The sequence below is a fragment of the Dipteris shenzhenensis genome, chromosome 18, assembly GCF_047967505.1.
Source record: "Dipteris shenzhenensis isolate YYH24624 ecotype China chromosome 18, Dip_SZ_1.0, whole genome shotgun sequence".
In the NCBI taxonomy this organism is placed as follows: Eukaryota; Viridiplantae; Streptophyta; class Polypodiopsida; order Gleicheniales; family Dipteridaceae; genus Dipteris; species Dipteris shenzhenensis.
Window position 1 is genome coordinate 52,250,131 of NC_141613.1, and position 16,531 is coordinate 52,266,661.

Genomic DNA, 16,531 nt, shown 5'->3' on the forward strand with positions numbered 1-16,531 from the left:
CCCTTCTGCCTCCCCCCGCCTCCTCTCCCTCGCCCCCCCCATTCCCCCTGCTGCTGCCTCCCTGCCTCCTCTCCTCCTCTTCCCCTCTCTCCTACCCTCTCTTGTTCTCCTTTCTCTAGCGCCTGTGTTCCACGGCGTCCTGGGCAGTAGTTTCATGGACAAAACTTTTTCAGTGTTTGAATCGGCCTTTTCACATCGATTGGCGAATGGATCCCCACTCAGCCAATCTTTGTCCACTTTCACCGGCCACGAGAACCGTCATTTTTTCAGAAGACAAGTTGCAGCAGCTCAAGAAAGATGTGGAACTAGAGGGCTCCACATCACTTTTCGCCCGCATCTTTGGGTCACACCCTTCCAGATCACATGCTAGAGACTGGATGCTGGCGGCGTTACCAGGAGATCTCGCCCCATACCTCAGAGATGTTCGACTTTTGGGGTGTGGATTCTTCCAAGTGTTTTTTGACTCCCACGAGCCCACAACCCTTGTTCTCAAAGCTAATCCTCTGGCTTTGGGTTCGAGGAGGATTTTTCTTTTGCCCTACACCTTGGGCTTTGATCCGGTCAAGGAGGACAGTCAGGTCACATCATTGTTCATTAGATAGCCTGGTCTTCCTCAGGTCTACCATCGACTTCTTGCTACTATCGGAGCCACATTCGGAGAGGTCATTGAGATCCCCCCCCCTTCCTGGCATGCCTTCTTCCTCGACATAACAATTAGAGTGGACAGGGTGCCTCGAGTTAGGGTCATTGTCTGTGACCCTAACATCTCAGATGACCACATCATGCTTCAACGCCCAGATGGCTCTCTCTTTCGATAGAGAGTCGAGATTGCACGTAGAGAGGACCAGTGTAGGATTTGCAGGACCCTTGGGCACTTTGCCAGAGATTGCCCAAGGAAGAGAAAAAGACCCAAGAGGTCTTCTGATGCGACTCCTTCACGTACTACCCCGACTGCACCTCCCCAGCACCCTGTACCACGCACTTCAGGACCACCAAGAGCAGCAGGGCGCCCTGCTTCGCACACCCCAAGACCACCAAGGGCAGCACAGTGCCCAAAGCCTCCAGCACACCCAGTACCACGATGGAGAGCGATCAGAGCGGCTCCCTTACCTCAGGAGGAGACCTTTGATCCGGTTCAGACATACGCCATCCAAACTCCAGAGGTAGATGTTGCTGCAGCCCCAGACACTATAGTTCCACATCAGGAGGGGCCTTTACATGCACTAGTCACTTTGGTTTCTGATCGTGAGGGGGCTACCGATACTTCTTCCCCACAAACTGTTCTTGCCATAGTCAAGACGATCGAGGGAATGCATGCACAGATGAGGACTCCAGATTCCTCTTCAGCCCAGCCACAGGCCTCCTCAGCCCCCAGCTCCAGTTCTGCTGATAGAGGCCTTGCAGGTCCTTCTCCTCCATCTTCCACGAGTCCAGGTCTTCTTCGCACTCCTCGGCCAGACCTGCTTCTCAGGAACTCTTTTTTGGCACTGGTAGACTCGACGACTTTCATGGATGAGGAGTTTGTGCCCTCCACCTTAGGGGTCCCGGTCATTGGGATTCCTTCTGACAAGGCCTCCCCCTTAGCAGGTGTGGGCATCCTTTCACCTGTTTCAGTTTCCTGCCCTCAGCAGGAGTGTTTCGACCCAGGGGAAGCTGGTCTCCTCTACTAGGTCGGGTAAGCCTTTCCACCCAGCATCCTCCTGTCGATGAGGATAGTTAGATGAAACATACAGGGCCCAGGCGGAGTTCCACATCGTCGCCGTAGGCAGCTGATCCGGAATCAGCTTCATCCAGGTGTCACTGGAGGTGGCTATTGATATCCTTTTTATCCAGGAACACAAGTTGGATGCCAGTGATTGCTCTGGGTGTTACAGTCAGATCCTAATGCCGTCATGCGTGTAGCTTCAGATTTTTTTGCATCCCTTTTTTCTGTAGATTCGAGCACACAGGCCATAGATGATGCCAGAGAGGTTATTTAGCAGTGTATCCCTCTATTGGTGAAGGATGAGATGTATGTTTCTCTTGATGCACCTTTCACCAATGCAGAATTCAAGAGTGCATTACTTGCCCTTCACAAGGGCAAGTGCCCAGGTTCGGATGGACTTACCCCTTTGTTTTAAATTACTTTTTGGGAGCAGATTGGTGATCACATTACATTAGCCCTGCAGGGCATGTGGGACTTTGGTGAGATGCCTGACTCACTTACAGATGGTCTCATTCAGCTCATCCCAAAGGGGGGTAATAGGAATCTAGTGTCACAATGTAGACCCATCACTCTATTGGGTACTTTTTACAAGATTCTGGCGAAAGCCATGGGTCTGCGGCTACAGGTTTTTCTTCCACATTTGCTTCATGACAAACAGACAGGGTTTGTGCATGGTAGAAGTATTATCGATCATATTTTCTCATTTTGGGAGGCCTCAGAATGGGCCATGCAGAGCCGCCAGAGGTTGGCCATTCTACTCTTGGACTTTGAGAAAGCTTACAACACAGTAGACTGGGATTTTTTAGAGGGTATTCTATCTCGCTTTGGTTTTTCAGATGCATGGATTAGAGGAGTATCCTCTCTCTAAAGATCAGCCCAGGTGCTTATTGGGGGGGTAAGAGGGGACAAATTTCAGATCGGTAGATCAGTCCGCCAGGGATATCCTCTTGCCCCTTTTCTTTTTCTGTTTGTGGCGGAAGCTATGTGTATCTACCTTAGATCTCAAGCTGATATTTATGGGCTGAGCCTTCCTCTCCGCCGGGAAGAAGAGCTCCTGAATAGTGAGTTGGCAGATGACATGGCTGTTTTTTTAAATGCCTTCCCCAGAACACTCACTTCCTTCCGGACAGCTTTGGGTTTATTTTGCACGACTGCAGGTGCACACATTTATTGGCATAAATCCAATGGTTTTTGGATTTGCGATGATGACACCCCGGATTGGGGTAATGATATCGGTTTCACCTGGGTACAGAGGGGTGTCTCCGTCAGATATTTGGGCTGCCAGGTTGGGGTGTGCATCTCTCCTTCACAACAGTTTGCTCCGGTGTTGGAAAGCATCAGAAGAAAGCTCCTTTTCTATGGAGCTCAGCCAAACTTGACTTGGCAACCAGAGTGGTGATGGTTAACCAAGTTCTTCTAGCTACAACATGGTTTGTACGCTCTTGTTGGTGCCACTCTAGGGATTGTATCACTCAGCTCAAGAGGCCCGTACGAAACTTTTTATGGAGTGGTCTAGATGGCACAACTGATGTTACAGCCAGGGTGGCTTGGGAGACCTTGATTCGTCCTACAAGAGAAGGGGGTTTGAATATCATCGACCCGGATCTACAGTGCAGAGCCCTACTCTGCAAGGTCGTTGTGAGAGGACTTATGCTAGGGCAAGAGCCTTGGAAGGACCTTTTTATCAGATGCATACAGTTTCACACACCCACTTCAGGAGATGATTGGATACATAGTACCAGATCGGTTTTCACCATAGCCCACCTCAGATCTCCTTCTTCCCCTCTTATGGTTGCTATCCTGAAAGCATGGGCCAGCTTTAGGAGTACTCTTCGCAGGATTTCCCCGTCCACCCGTGAAGAGATTGAAAGGCAGCCTATCATGTGGAACAATAGTATTTTGGATGAGTATGGCAGACCACTTGGAGCTTCTCTTTACATGTAGTGGCCCAGATGGGAGAGGGGCCCTGTGGCTCTATGGACGTGTCCCAATTAAGTTTTTGCAGTGGGACCCTGGGGAATGGGAATGGATAGATGAAGGGCACAGAGAGAAGGGCATCCCCTTCTTTCATTACATGGTCAGTAATGCCAGGAAATTCCAGCTCAGCTTTAGGGGTTGGAGGCCCACCAGAGCTCCTCACTGGGAGAATTATCAGATTTCTGCAGACTTGCAAAAATTTTTTTGGTAGAGGCTCTGGAAATCCCACCGTAATAGAAAAATCACTCTCTTCTTTTGGCTTTCTATTCATGGTGGGATAGCAGTGAACCATTGGAGATCCAGGTTCGGGGCTGACCCTACTTGCCCTCATTGTCTTTCTGCTTCAGAGACAGTACATCACTGCCTTTGGGATTGCAAACAGGCGAGAATCATATGGAAGGGGATTGGAAGACTTTTCAGCACTTTTGTTCGCCTCCCCTTCTATATGACCCGGGGATCAGTGGCTTGGGTCACTCTTTCAGGGCCCCAGGTTTTCTTTGAGAGACATGACTCGTCTTGGGCTCTTCACATTCGACGACACTTTATGGAGTCCTACTCGTTAGAGGATGTTCCGGCCACTCTCTTCAAGGCTTCTCATTCCTTGGTTGACTCTCCATGGGAGGTTTTAGCTTGCATTGCAGCATGGCACATTTGGAGAGCCAGATGCACTGAGGCTATGGAGGGTTCTCAGGTTCACCCTTCTCAAACCTTGGCTAGTACTTAGACAGATACGGTACACACTTTGATGGCCATATGGGCGACCATGTAGGGATCCCCTCGAGCAGCCTCCTCTAGGAGAGTTACTTTTCTCAGGGATTGGAGAGACTCTCCCTTCCTTGCTGAGACTTCTACAGGGTTGAGTTGGCATTTTCAGCCTCAGCCTTGGTTTCTTTCTACCTCATTCTTCTGAGGTGGTTTTTAGTACATGCTTAGCATGTTGTATTTCCAAACAGAACTTGCTCTAGCGAGTTTCTTTCATACTTAATAGCGGTCTGTTTTTTTCCCAAAAAAAAAAAGTTTCAAGATGGGCGATTCCGAGACCCTTGGTACGTGCTTAAATAGATTTCAGTATTTGCTAAAACAGTTGAATGCGCTAGGGTCTAAAGTAGATGAGGAAGACGCAAAGGCAATACTCCTCTTGGCAATTTCTCACGAATATCCTAAATTGGTGCAATTACTTCATGTGGGTTTGACCGTTCTCCTTTGTACTTGTTCAAGATAGACAAAAATATTGTTCCAAGGAGTAACTTCCACACTTGTGTGCTTGAGTTCACCCTGCCTTGCTCGGTTTACGATCAGAGAGGCCCCACAAAAGAACTCACAGCTTGTGCAAAGGACTTGACCTTTGTTATGGCCATATTGGAGTTTTCCGTCAACTATGATTCTGTCAGAAGATCAACACCCGATTCCATGACCAAATCAAGATTCCGTCAAGTTCCGTCAAACTTCGTCTACAACGCTATCTTGAGCAATCGAGAGAGGGCGGAGAAGGGGAGGGTAGGAGGCGGGGGAGGTGCGCGGGGGTAGGGACTGAGAGGCGGAGGATGGGGCCGGGGAAGGGGAAGGGGGCTGAGGGGTGAGGGAAGCGGGCAGGGATAGGGGGTGGGGGTAGGGGGCTGAGAGGTGGGGGAAAGGGGTTGGGGTAGAGGCGAGGCACAGAGGGAGAGAGACTGAGGAGGGGGTGGCTGAGGGAGAGAGGGGCTGAGAGGGGGGACTGGCTGAGGGAGGAGGAAGGCTGAAATGCAGTAGAAGGAGCTCGGGGAGTAGCAGCCTCACTTTTCTTTGCACGCCCTTTTTGAAACCACAAATAACAAAAAATAACTTCCACAAAACCAAAATGGCTTGTACTCTTTCTTACAAATGTTCTATATGTTATTAAAAATTTGTAACACAAGATTGGTATTTCTAGCAATAAACTACGAAAAAATCTCATGTGATTGAAGAACATAAATCAAGCCTGATATGCAAAGTTGACACACTATTCTCAAACTATCTAACTAGACCTCTCAAGGCTTAGTTGTCGATATGTACATGATCCTCTAGGGATCCCAAATGTGGAGCATCCCGCTTATTGCGAATTTGAGCTCTCAAATGACTTAGTGACACCTGAAAAACATCAAAGATTTTCTCAAGTTGTATTAGCCACAATCTTTTAGTATCTAATATGCATTCCACACATTAAAACCATAGAGAGAACTTGATAAAATGATGATTCCTATCTAGCTAACTGCTGGACGTTCAGAATCGGCACATTCTATTGCATTAGAAAAAATTGACCTGTGGATCTTCACGTCTGAGTCTCTTTGCAACTGCCAATCCAGAAGAGGAATCCCAGCTCCTAATCCCACATAAACAGAATCACTTTTGTATAGAATTCCATTTAACAAAACACTGAGCATGGAGGAAAAGAAAAGTTCTACCGTTCGTCATCAAACTCCTCTGCTTCACTTAGCCACTCCTGCATGCAACAATCATTTCATGAGGAATAAATTTATGACAAAATGACAGAACATTCAAATTTAGCAAGTATCACCTTTATAGCTTTGGGTCTCTTCTCCATGCATGGTTGTGAATAGTCCTGCACCCAAAACTAAGCTCATAGGCAACCTTTCCAGGTGAATTGCAAACACTTTTACATCTCAATTTGAGTACAGTCATGATTTATAGACCTTTTTGAGACTCCTTCGTAAATCTTGTATCTCTTGTTGTAGCTCTCGGACCTGTGTAATACGGACAAATTTGGGCGAAGTCAACTCCTTTTAAAAAGAAAGTTTTTACAATCAAACCTAGAATTCAAGTAGAATGGAAAAAGTTTTCTCAAATATATGTTTAGCTTGATAATTTCTTCCTACAATTGCTTTAAGAAAGTTGCCATGCATAATAGCTTTAATATCACTGACTCGAAAAACTGATTGAGAAAATGCAAACCTATTAAAATCAATCTTGCTAAGACATAATAATCCTCTACTCTAGAGTGACAAACTAGAAGGTTAAACATAATAATTGCTTTAAGAAGTTGTCATGAATAATATCTTTAATATCACTGACTTGAAAATTTGTAAAATCAAGCTTGCTAAGACATAATAATCCTCTACTCTAGAGTGGCAGACTAGAAGGTTAAACAAGACCATGTTATAGTGGCACAAGTTCTCATACATATAACCTTGCAGCTTGATGGAAACACCAAATTCTTCAGACTAGGCACCTATGGGAAAAAAAAAAAGAAAATAACATTTGACAAGACAATGAGAAACCAACACAATGAAGGGAGGTAATGCCATGTAACATGTTGCTCATGAATAATATGGAGTCTTGTGTTGAATTCTTTAGTCCCGAGTCAAGAAGTGTGCCCATAGTAGACAACCAATTGATAAGAGGATAGAGGGAATTTGTCACAGATTTGGGAGGAGAGAAGATAGTGTGATACATGCACTAGAAACTCTTAAGGCAGCCCGAGAACATCAAAGACTTTTTCAAGGTGCATGATTGCATCATTTCTTATGAATCTATGTGTATAGTATGATGTGACATTGTGTCCCTCCTCGTTGCTTGTAGCTTGATTATAGCTCAGGCTAGGAACCACATTTCTGGTTCTCTCACCTATATATATACTAATTTTGCATTGTCCACATGAAGCGAATCAATAGGAACTTCATTTAGTCACGAGGGGATAACCACCCGGCTAGTGAAAAGGTAGCTTGGGACATCATTATTTAGCCATAGTCCTAAGGAGGGATAGGCATTGTGGACCCAGAGTGCCAGAGTAGAGCATTGCTTGCAAAGTTCATTATCAGAGGCACGTTGCCTGGTGATGAGCCGTTGGAAAGAGCTACCCCTTCACAGATTTCATGAAATTCGGATAGAGTTGGGAGGCCCTTGCGAGCTGAGTACGTATCTAGGATGAGGGACACTTGCTTGCTCATGTTATAGCATGGCTACATGACCAGCTCATAGGTCTAGGAATACACCAACATCCTGGAACTCGGCCAGGCCTGATAACGCGACCTATCAAAGCCAATACATATGGCTCCCACAGTACATCCCCCCTTGGCTTCATAACAGGACATGTTAGGAAGCCACACACCAAAATAGAAAAACCAATACATCTTTTTAGGAGGACTATCCAAGGCAGAGGACCGTTAGACTCAATGAAAACCAAACACTGAATACAAATCATTTTAGGGGGAGTACCCGGGGCAGAGAACCCCAAAATACATCAAGCTGTAGGAATAATAGATCGGAAACAAAAGTCATGATCATCAGAGACATAGACCTCTGAATAAAGAGAGAGATCTCTAATGTCGGCAATAAGAGCATGAGTCGGTGTCGAAGCATCATCTTCTTCTTTGTCTTCACTTGTTGCAGCCCCAACCAAGTTGACATGATCCTTGTGTTGTTGCTTGGCAAGCTTTTGGAAGCAGCGATCCTCGAGACCACCGATCATCCGTGATAACATGAGAACCTGTAGCCGCTCCACCCTGGCCTACTCTGTATTCGACAAGTCCGGCCCCCAACATGGACTGCCATACATCCTTGTTGGGCGGAACAAGGAGTCAAAAAGCAACCCTTTGGTCCGTGGATCCTGAAAGTGAGAGCAGAAGCACTACCTCTCTAGTCTAGCTAGTGAAGCATATCCTCTGCTCAGACGTGCATGCATCGCGGGTCTCATAGTGAAGATGGGTCCGGAAAAGACGACCCCAAGTTAAGTGTATGATAAAACTACCTCAACAAGGGACCCATCAAATGCGAACTCCTCCTGGCGCATGACGGTTCGAAACGTATTAAAGATCATAACTTGGTTTTACCCAGGTTGAGCTTCAAATCATGAGACTCACAAAAGGACTGTAGTGCGTCAAGGTGTCTCTGGAGCCTCTTTGCTGAGGAAGACAAGAGAGCCACGTCATCTGCATAAATTAGTGTCTGGATCAGCGTGCCCGCGAGAGAGCAATCTACCCCCCCTGTGTCTGCATCTTTGTCTTGAGCTCGTCAATGTAGAGGCCAAACAAGATAGGTGATGATGGGCACCCTTGTTTGACCCCTAAAGTGCTCATGATCTTGTCTGTCCATCCAGATCCTGTCCGGAGTCTGCTTGAAACTCACTCATAAAATGCCATGACAGCCCAAATGATCTCCTAGTCGTAACGCAAATCTTGTAGGCGTCGTATGAGGCGGGCTCTCAAAACCATGTCAAATGCCTTGCAGAAATCCACAAAGCAACAATAAACCCTTTGCTTCCGTGCCCTCGCCTCCTTGATGATACATTTGAGCACGAGAATGTGGTCCATGGTCCCATGATCCCACCTGAAACCGGCCTGACCTACTGCTCTGAGTCCTTGATGCTTCGCAAATCTGCTGACCTCAGAATCAAGTACTGATGCATAAATCTTGGACATGACATGTCCAATCATAATGGTCATGTAGTTCTCCCCAAGCAAACAGCTTCATTGAATAGCTTTGCTAAGATCGGGGCTAGGAGGTTAATCCCATATGCAATGAATCTTCACTCGGCCATTATGAAGTTTCATTATGGCATCCTTTATAACCCCCTAGTGAAGAGGGTGCAGGATGTGAGACGTGGCATGTGTGATAGGTTAGGGACTGGCTGATTTGGGATATCATAGAGTGTGCGTGCATAATCAAACCACACCTGACTATCAGTGAGTAGTGAGGGGGACCGTCCCTCTAGAAATCTCCGCCAAAAGTCCTTAGAATTGTTACTGAACAGAATGTTCAGTAGCTGCTCCTCGTTCCAACGCACAAAGTCAAGTTTCTTCTTGCGTACCAGTTGGCGGTACTCGTGTGGCGTCTCTAGTTCATTCGGAAGATTGTTTTTGGTTTCGAATCTGAGCTAACGGCGTAAAGCCTTACACTCATCATCATACCAGCTATTACAGGGTATGGTCCCACGTGGTGGTGGGCGGGTGAAGTGGGTGGTGTGGGGGGAAGGCGTGAAGAGCAACCTCATGTAGTGAGCGGGTGACTAGGGCAGCACGGTCCTCTAATAGGGGTATAAAGTCAATGTATGCGAGAAGTATGTACAGACGGCCAGAGTAAGTAGGTGAGTGATTGCCAGATCAAAGCGTATATCATGGTAGGTGGAGTAAGAACTCAACGGGGTAGAAAGTGCTGGGCAGCGGGGGGTAGAAATGCTAAAAAAAAGATAGGTATGATCAGCCCCTGGAGGGAGAGGTGCTACGGTAAAGTCGGTGATGCGAGATGTGAAGGCTGGGGATCCCATGATGTAGTCCACAACACTGAAGCCTCCCCCATGTGGAAAGCACGTGAAGCCACTTGATGCGGGCCATCTGTCAAGACCATTATAAATAATGAGGTCATGCATCTTGCCGAGGTCTAATAGGGCCTGCCCATAAGATGTGAACGGTCCTCGTGTGTCAGCCGAAACTTGTAACATACCTGCCTCCTCAAGGTCAATGTCTGGCAGTAGAGTGGAATCATCCCCCCTGAAGTCGAGGAGTAGTGCCTGACCAGCGCCTGTCCTCACGTTGAAGTCTCCAACTAGGAGGACTTATTCGCAGCTAGAGTAGTCAACAATGGACTGATAAAGAGAAGCAAATGGGGATGTCTCATCCTCCCTTCAAATATCTCTAACAAAGCCGTAGGTCTCGGGGGAAAAGTAGCAAACTACAATAAACAGATCCCGGTTGTCCATGTGCCGAATCCGGATCCAGAGAAACCTGGAATGTGTATCTCTCTGCTCCACTGAGATGGCCCCCAAAAGTGTGGATCTGTAAAGGACTGCGACGCCTCCTGACCCTCGAACCCCTCCAGTATCCCTCGTCTCATCTCTGTAGATATACTCCCATGTATACCCATTGACTAGTGGTAGTGGGCGCTCTAAACTCTGATGTGTCTTTGTATAAAAGACTATGTCGTGACCTGTATAGGATTTCGAGAAGTTTCCTAGTTCTGACCATAAGGTACCATTACAGTTCCAGATGGTACAGGATAGGGTCTCGGATGTATGAGTATCATAGACCCCGCCTCCCTATGCGGGAGGAGAGGTGGGTGCCTGACGGGGGGCTGTAAGGAGTCATCCATCTCGTACTACTGCCCACTTCCCCTCCTTGCGGGCCTGGTCCCGCTGTTGCAACAGAAAGCACCTCTCCTCAATCTGTAGTGGACTGAGGTGCTCATCCATGGAGATCGCTGGCTAGTCTCGTAAGGCTGACCTACGACGTAAAGCCGAAAGTTGTGCCTGGGCGTCATGGAACCGTATGATAAGGGGCTGCTCTCGGTTGGGGTCCCTCCCAACCCGCCATGCTCTCTCAATCCTATGCTCAATCACCCCTAGAGTAGTGGCCACGAAGGCCGTCGCGTCTGCTATTGGTGTAGCCTCAGTGAGTGGGATCCCACGTACTCTGATGTTGAGAGCCTTGCTGGCTCTCTGCTGCTGTTCCAGGAGGGTAGCCGAAACGGTTACCCTTGCAGGTTCTCGTTTGGCTACGTCGACCCATCTGGACGTCTCCTCGATGGCAGATTGCATGCTCGCAATCTGTGCCTCCACAACTGGGGTGCTCCCTGGGACTATACGTATAGCAGTGAGCTCCTGTTGGAGCTGCGAGATCTCCTGTCTGAGCCCTTGAATAAGATCAACCTGGTCTCGGATAGCCTGAGATTGCTCCTATATAAGACGCGCCTGCTCCTGGGTGAAGCATGTCTGCTCTTGTGCGAAGTGTGACAGCTCCTCGCACTCTCGAATGCTATGAACCTCCATCAGCAAGTTCTCCCAAGCCTCTGATGGGTCAGGTCGTCCGTGCTCTAGCGGAAACTGAAAGGAGTGTGGCATGGAAGTGCTAACTAGAGTTAGGCTAACCGAAGGCTCAACGATGGCGTAGGCATGTAGGCTGGGCGTAGGCGTAGGCGTAGGCTGCGTGTAGGCTGGCATGGGCTGAGAGGCTAGTGGGGCTGCGTGTAGGCTGGCATGGGCTGAGAGGCTAGTGGGGAGCGTAGATGCTAGCGGGAGAGCGGGGGCTAGCAGGAGAGCATAGGCTAGCTGGAGAGTGTAGGGAGAGCGTAGTGAGAGAAAGAGCTTTGTCATTCAGATTCTCACACTGTACAATTTTCTTTTCATCTGATTGTGGCTTTTTCTCCTTGACACGCACAACATTCCACACTCCATCTTTCATAAGTACAAGACGCATCTTTGTTTGCCATGTAGGAAAATTCTTACCATTAAACTTCTCGAACAAAATGGTAGTTGATTTGGAAGACTCCATGGCTGGAAAAGAGTAGAAATGCAAGTGTAACTATGGAAAGATCACCTTGATAAGTTCTTCATGAGCTGGAGCAAGTCTCGAACTTCTTCATGGCAGACAGAAGTAGAAGGACAGCAACTCCAAGAGAATGACTGATACCAACTTGCGAGTTGCAGCTCCAAGAGAATGTCAGGTAGAAGGAGCAAATGGCGGGCTGGAGCAGAGGTCAATGATAAAGAGGATGGAAAGCTCCACGTTGAGCTGGCTGCATCATGCTTGGGCTGTCAAATCATTGACCTCCAGAACAAACTCTGCCCGCAGAAACAAATTTCGTCACTTCTTGCAAGGGCTATAACTTTTCATAGAAAACTCGGATTGCAATGATGTAAGAACAAAATTTATAGTACTCAAGGTCCTCTACAACTTTGCTGAAGACACAAAGCCGTGATCTGCTTCTAGATCTGGATAGAAGCATCACATTGTCCACAGGTCACAGAAAGATGTAGCTGAAGGAAGGAGAAGAGAGGTGGCAAATCATGGCGTGGAGAAGAGAGCTCAAGGAAGGAGAGAAGAGGGAAGCCTTCCAAGGAGGAGGAGGTAGAGTAGCTTCATTGGCCTCCCTCACCTCAACCTCTTGGAAGGGAAAGGGAAAGGAGAGCAGGGCTAGGAACATCGCTCTGATACCACATGAAAGATCATAGTGGTAGGGAGAGAAGCAAGCTAACACTAGGAATGGAAAGGAAAGATAACAAGCATAATGGAAATGAAATGAAAAGAAAATGAAAGCAATGGACAAGTACTCACATGATACCAAAAGAGCTTGATGTTGATTGATGTGTGAAGACTCGAGTACAACACTATATAGTCTGACACTAGACTCTAGAAAGCCATAGTGTATATCGGATAACTCCCAATATGACATGTGGCATGTCTAGGACTCACTAGACTATAAAACACACCTAAACCACCTAGAACACTCATTTTAGACTCACTTTGGCTTCATATTCCAACAGTTTCTTCCTGTAATAGCAAGCCAACAAACTCATCAAAAAATGACCACAAAGCATAGTTGGGTCCATCCAACTTATCTGCCTCAGTCATGGTACCAAAATTCTCATTGAGAGACATGATTGCAAGCTCAAGAATGAGGGAAAATGTACCTGCAAATAAAATGCAACTGAAAGGCAATTGACTGCTATGCAATCACTGCAATGGCATATATTGACAGTGGGCTGCTCTGAAATAGCAAAGAAACTGCCCCAAAAATATTTGCCGAAATCACAATCCCTTCCGGGATAAAAAATGCAATAAAGCAATGTATTTCTGCCCCAAAAATAGCCCTCAATCACAGCCAAACACTGGCTCATAATGCAATGAAATTCTGCCCCAAAATAGGCCTGAATCTCAGCCAAACACTGGCTTACAATGCAACAACACTTTGGCTTCAAAATGCACAACACTTGAGCTGAAATAATCTCAAATGCACCTGTATGTCGAAGCCAGAAGACCTGTGTGCTATGGAATACAGCAATATCCACACAAAAAGTGCACCCACAACTGTCCAAAAAGTACAAAGTGTATGGACAGAAACAATACCAGCACCTGGTTGTACGGACAGTTTAACTGAACTGTACGGACAGCCTCAGATGTATGGGCATGAGCTGATCTGGTACCAAGGCAAGCAGTACGGACTGCTTGCAGGGTAGTACGGACTGTACGACGGGCAGACAGCAACCGTACACATTGTACAGATTCTGTATAAATGTACAAACTGTACAGAAGTGAGGTACGGATGGCGGGCTATACGACAAGTTGTAGGTGTACGGACCGGCTGTGAACAGTACGGCCAAGCTGTACGACCAAAATGAGCAGCCCAACAGGAAGCTGGTACAACAGCAGGAGTGGGAGTCGTACGGAATGAGATGAATGAGCTCGAGGGGGCTCTCACAAACTGTGGGTGAGCTGAAGAGTAGTCACCCAGCAACATAACTTTCTTCTCCACGACAGAAGTGCAACTGGAGCACGCATGAGAGTGGGAAGGGAGTGGGCTGGATCGACTAGCTCTGATACCACAAGTAGGAACAAAATGGAGATTGATTGTGAACACAAGAGAGCAAGAAGTGAATACAAGTGAACTCCAAATGAAATGTTCAACCAAAGTTCAAGCACTTGGTATATATAGTACCGAAGTAATAACACACAAAATAGACTAAGTCCTAGTCTATCCTATACCACCATATCATTGTATATCTCTACAGTAAGTGTGCTTTAGGCACTAAGTGGGGTCTACAAATTGAAGCGGAAAGTTGATGGCAGTGCTGACTACTATAAAGCCTGCCTTGTTGCGAAAGGCTATGCCCAACAACATGGCATTGACTTTGAGGAGACATTCTCTCCCACTTCACGCATCATGACCATTCGGTGTGTCATTGCACTTGCATCCCAAAGGCATTGGGAAGCCACCAGAACGTTAAGACTGCTTTCCTTCATGGGGATTTACTGAAAGAGGTTTATGTCACCCAACCTCTAGGCTTTGAGGTTGCAGGTTCTGAAAATAAGCTATGCAGGCTGAAAAAAGGCCCTCTATGGTTTGAAGCAAGCACCACTGGCATGGTATGTGAACATACATTCCTTTTTGTGATGCCTTGGATTTCAAAACAGCCCTACAAGTCAAAATGATGTATTGAGATCAGCTGCTGCTGCTCCCCGCTCCCTCCTGCTGCTCGCTGCTCCCTCCCTCTCCTCCTTGCTGCTTCCTCCCTCCCCCCTACCCTCGACTCCCCTCCTCTCTTCCGCTGCTGCAGCCCCCCCTACGCGCTGCCTCCTCCCCCTTGCACGCTGCCTCCCGCTTGCACGCTACCTCCTCCCCTCTGCGCGCTGCCTCCCCCTACGCGCTGCCTCCTCCCTCCCCTCCCCCTTGCCTGCTGCTTCCCCCTGCGCTGCTGCAGCACCCCCCCCGCTGCCTCCCCCTTGCGCGCTACCTCCCCCCTGCGCGCTGCCTCCTCCCTCCCCTCCCCCTTGCCTGCTGCTCCCCCTGCGCTGCTGCCAGCCCCCCCCTGCGCTGCTTCAGCCCCCCCTCGCTGCTGCCAGCCCCTCCCCCTCCCTCTCCTCCACTCCTCCTCTCCTCTTTCCTCCCCTCCTCTTGCTTCTTCCTCTCCCTTTGCTGCCCCCTCTTCTTCCTCTCCTCTACTTGCTGACTCCTCCTCTCCTTGCTCATTCCTCTCTCTCTCTCCTTTCTTTCACCCTCTCCCCTCATCTGGAGTACCCCTAATTCTGTTAGGGGTCTCCTAGGCTTCAGGAAAGTGGACGGAGTTCTTTTTTTGGTTTTGAATCGGCCTTTCCCACCTCGATTGACGAATGGGTTCCCATTTAGTCAATCCGTTACCGCCCACACCGGCCGCGAGAACCGTCACTTTCTCAAAAGACGAGCTACAGCAGCTGCAAAAGGATTTGGAGCATGAGTGTTCCACTACTCTCTTCGCACGCATCCATGGCTCCCACCCCTCCAGGTCACAAGCTAGAGATTGGATGCTTGCGACACTTCCCCAGGAGCTCGCCCCCCACCTTAAGGATGTTCGTTTGTTGGGACGAGGTTTCTTTCAGGTGTGCCTAGATTCCCCAGACGTCACGAGAGACCTGCTACAGGCCAGTTTTCTTTTTCTAGGCTTCAGGAGGATTTTTTTGTTTCCCTTTCAACTGGGCTTTGACCCACTTGAAGAGGACAAGCAGGGAGTTTCTGTTTTCATCAGATTCCCTGGTCTTCCCTCAGTTTATCACCGGCTACTTTCAGTTATTGGCCAGAGGTTTGGTGTGGTAGCAGAGATCCCCCCTCTTCCTGGCGAACCCTCTTCGGCTCCTGAGGCGGTCAGGATGGATGGGGTACCTAGGGTTACGGTCATTGTCTAAGACCCCAATATTTCAGATGACCACATCATGCTACAACGACCCGATGGGTCTTTCTTCCGCCAGAGATGTGAGGTTGCAGGTCGGCAGGACCAATGCAGGATTTGCAGATCCTCGAGGCACTTTGCCAGAGATTGCCCAAAGAAGAAAAAGAGGCCCAGAAAGCAACCAGCTCGTACTAGCTTACGACAGAGAGCAGGAGCAGGACCTACCGCTCCTCCTGCTCCCCTCCTCGCTGCCCCCTCCCTTCCCTCCTGCTGCTCCTCCTCCCTGCTGCTGCTCCACTCCCCGCTCCTCCTTCTCCCTCCTCGCTGCCCCCTCCCTTCCCTCCTCGCTGCCCCCTCCTTGGCCCCGCGCTGCCCTCTCCCCTGCGTGCTGCCCCTCCCTACTACCTGCTGCAGCCTCCCCCCCTGCGCTGCACTCTGCTCCCCCCCCGCGCCTGCTGCTGCTCCCCCCTGTTGCAGCCTACTCCCCCGCGCTGCTGCCTGCACGTCCCCCCCCGTTCCCTCCTCTCCCCCCCTGCTCTTCCTTGCTCCCCCCCCCCCCCCCCCCCCCGCTCCAGGCCCCCTCTCCTCCCCTCTCCTCTCTTCCTCTCCTCTTCTGCTCCTCCCCCTCTCCTCTACTCCTCTCCTCCCCCTCTCCTCCACTCCTCCTCTCCTCTATCCTCCCCTCCTCTCCCCTCCTCCTCCTTGCTGCCCCCTTGCTGACTCCTCCTTGGCTTCTTCTTCTC

At 48.8% G+C, this 16,531-nt stretch overlaps 1 protein-coding gene across 4 annotated transcripts in view; it reads right to left on the reverse strand.

Annotated features, from left to right (window-relative positions):
* Nucleotides 1–16,531, reverse strand: part of LOC147891402 (uncharacterized) — a 264,973-nt gene that overhangs the window by 55,532 nt on the left and 192,910 nt on the right. For all 4 annotated transcript variants that reach the window (XR_015542618.1, XM_087389724.1, XM_087389723.1 and 1 more), the window contains 5 exons: nt 6,352–6,402; nt 6,216–6,260; nt 6,103–6,140; nt 5,960–6,020; nt 5,714–5,788 (listed from right to left, as the gene is read on the reverse strand). Coding sequence is in view for 3 of the 4 variants with exons in the window: in XM_087389724.1 (XP_087245850.1) it covers nt 5,714–5,788; nt 5,960–6,020; nt 6,103–6,140; nt 6,216–6,260; nt 6,352–6,402 (270 nt within the window). In the remaining variant the exon portion in view is untranslated. The remainder of the gene's footprint in view (nt 1–5,713; nt 5,789–5,959; nt 6,021–6,102; nt 6,141–6,215; nt 6,261–6,351; nt 6,403–16,531) is intronic.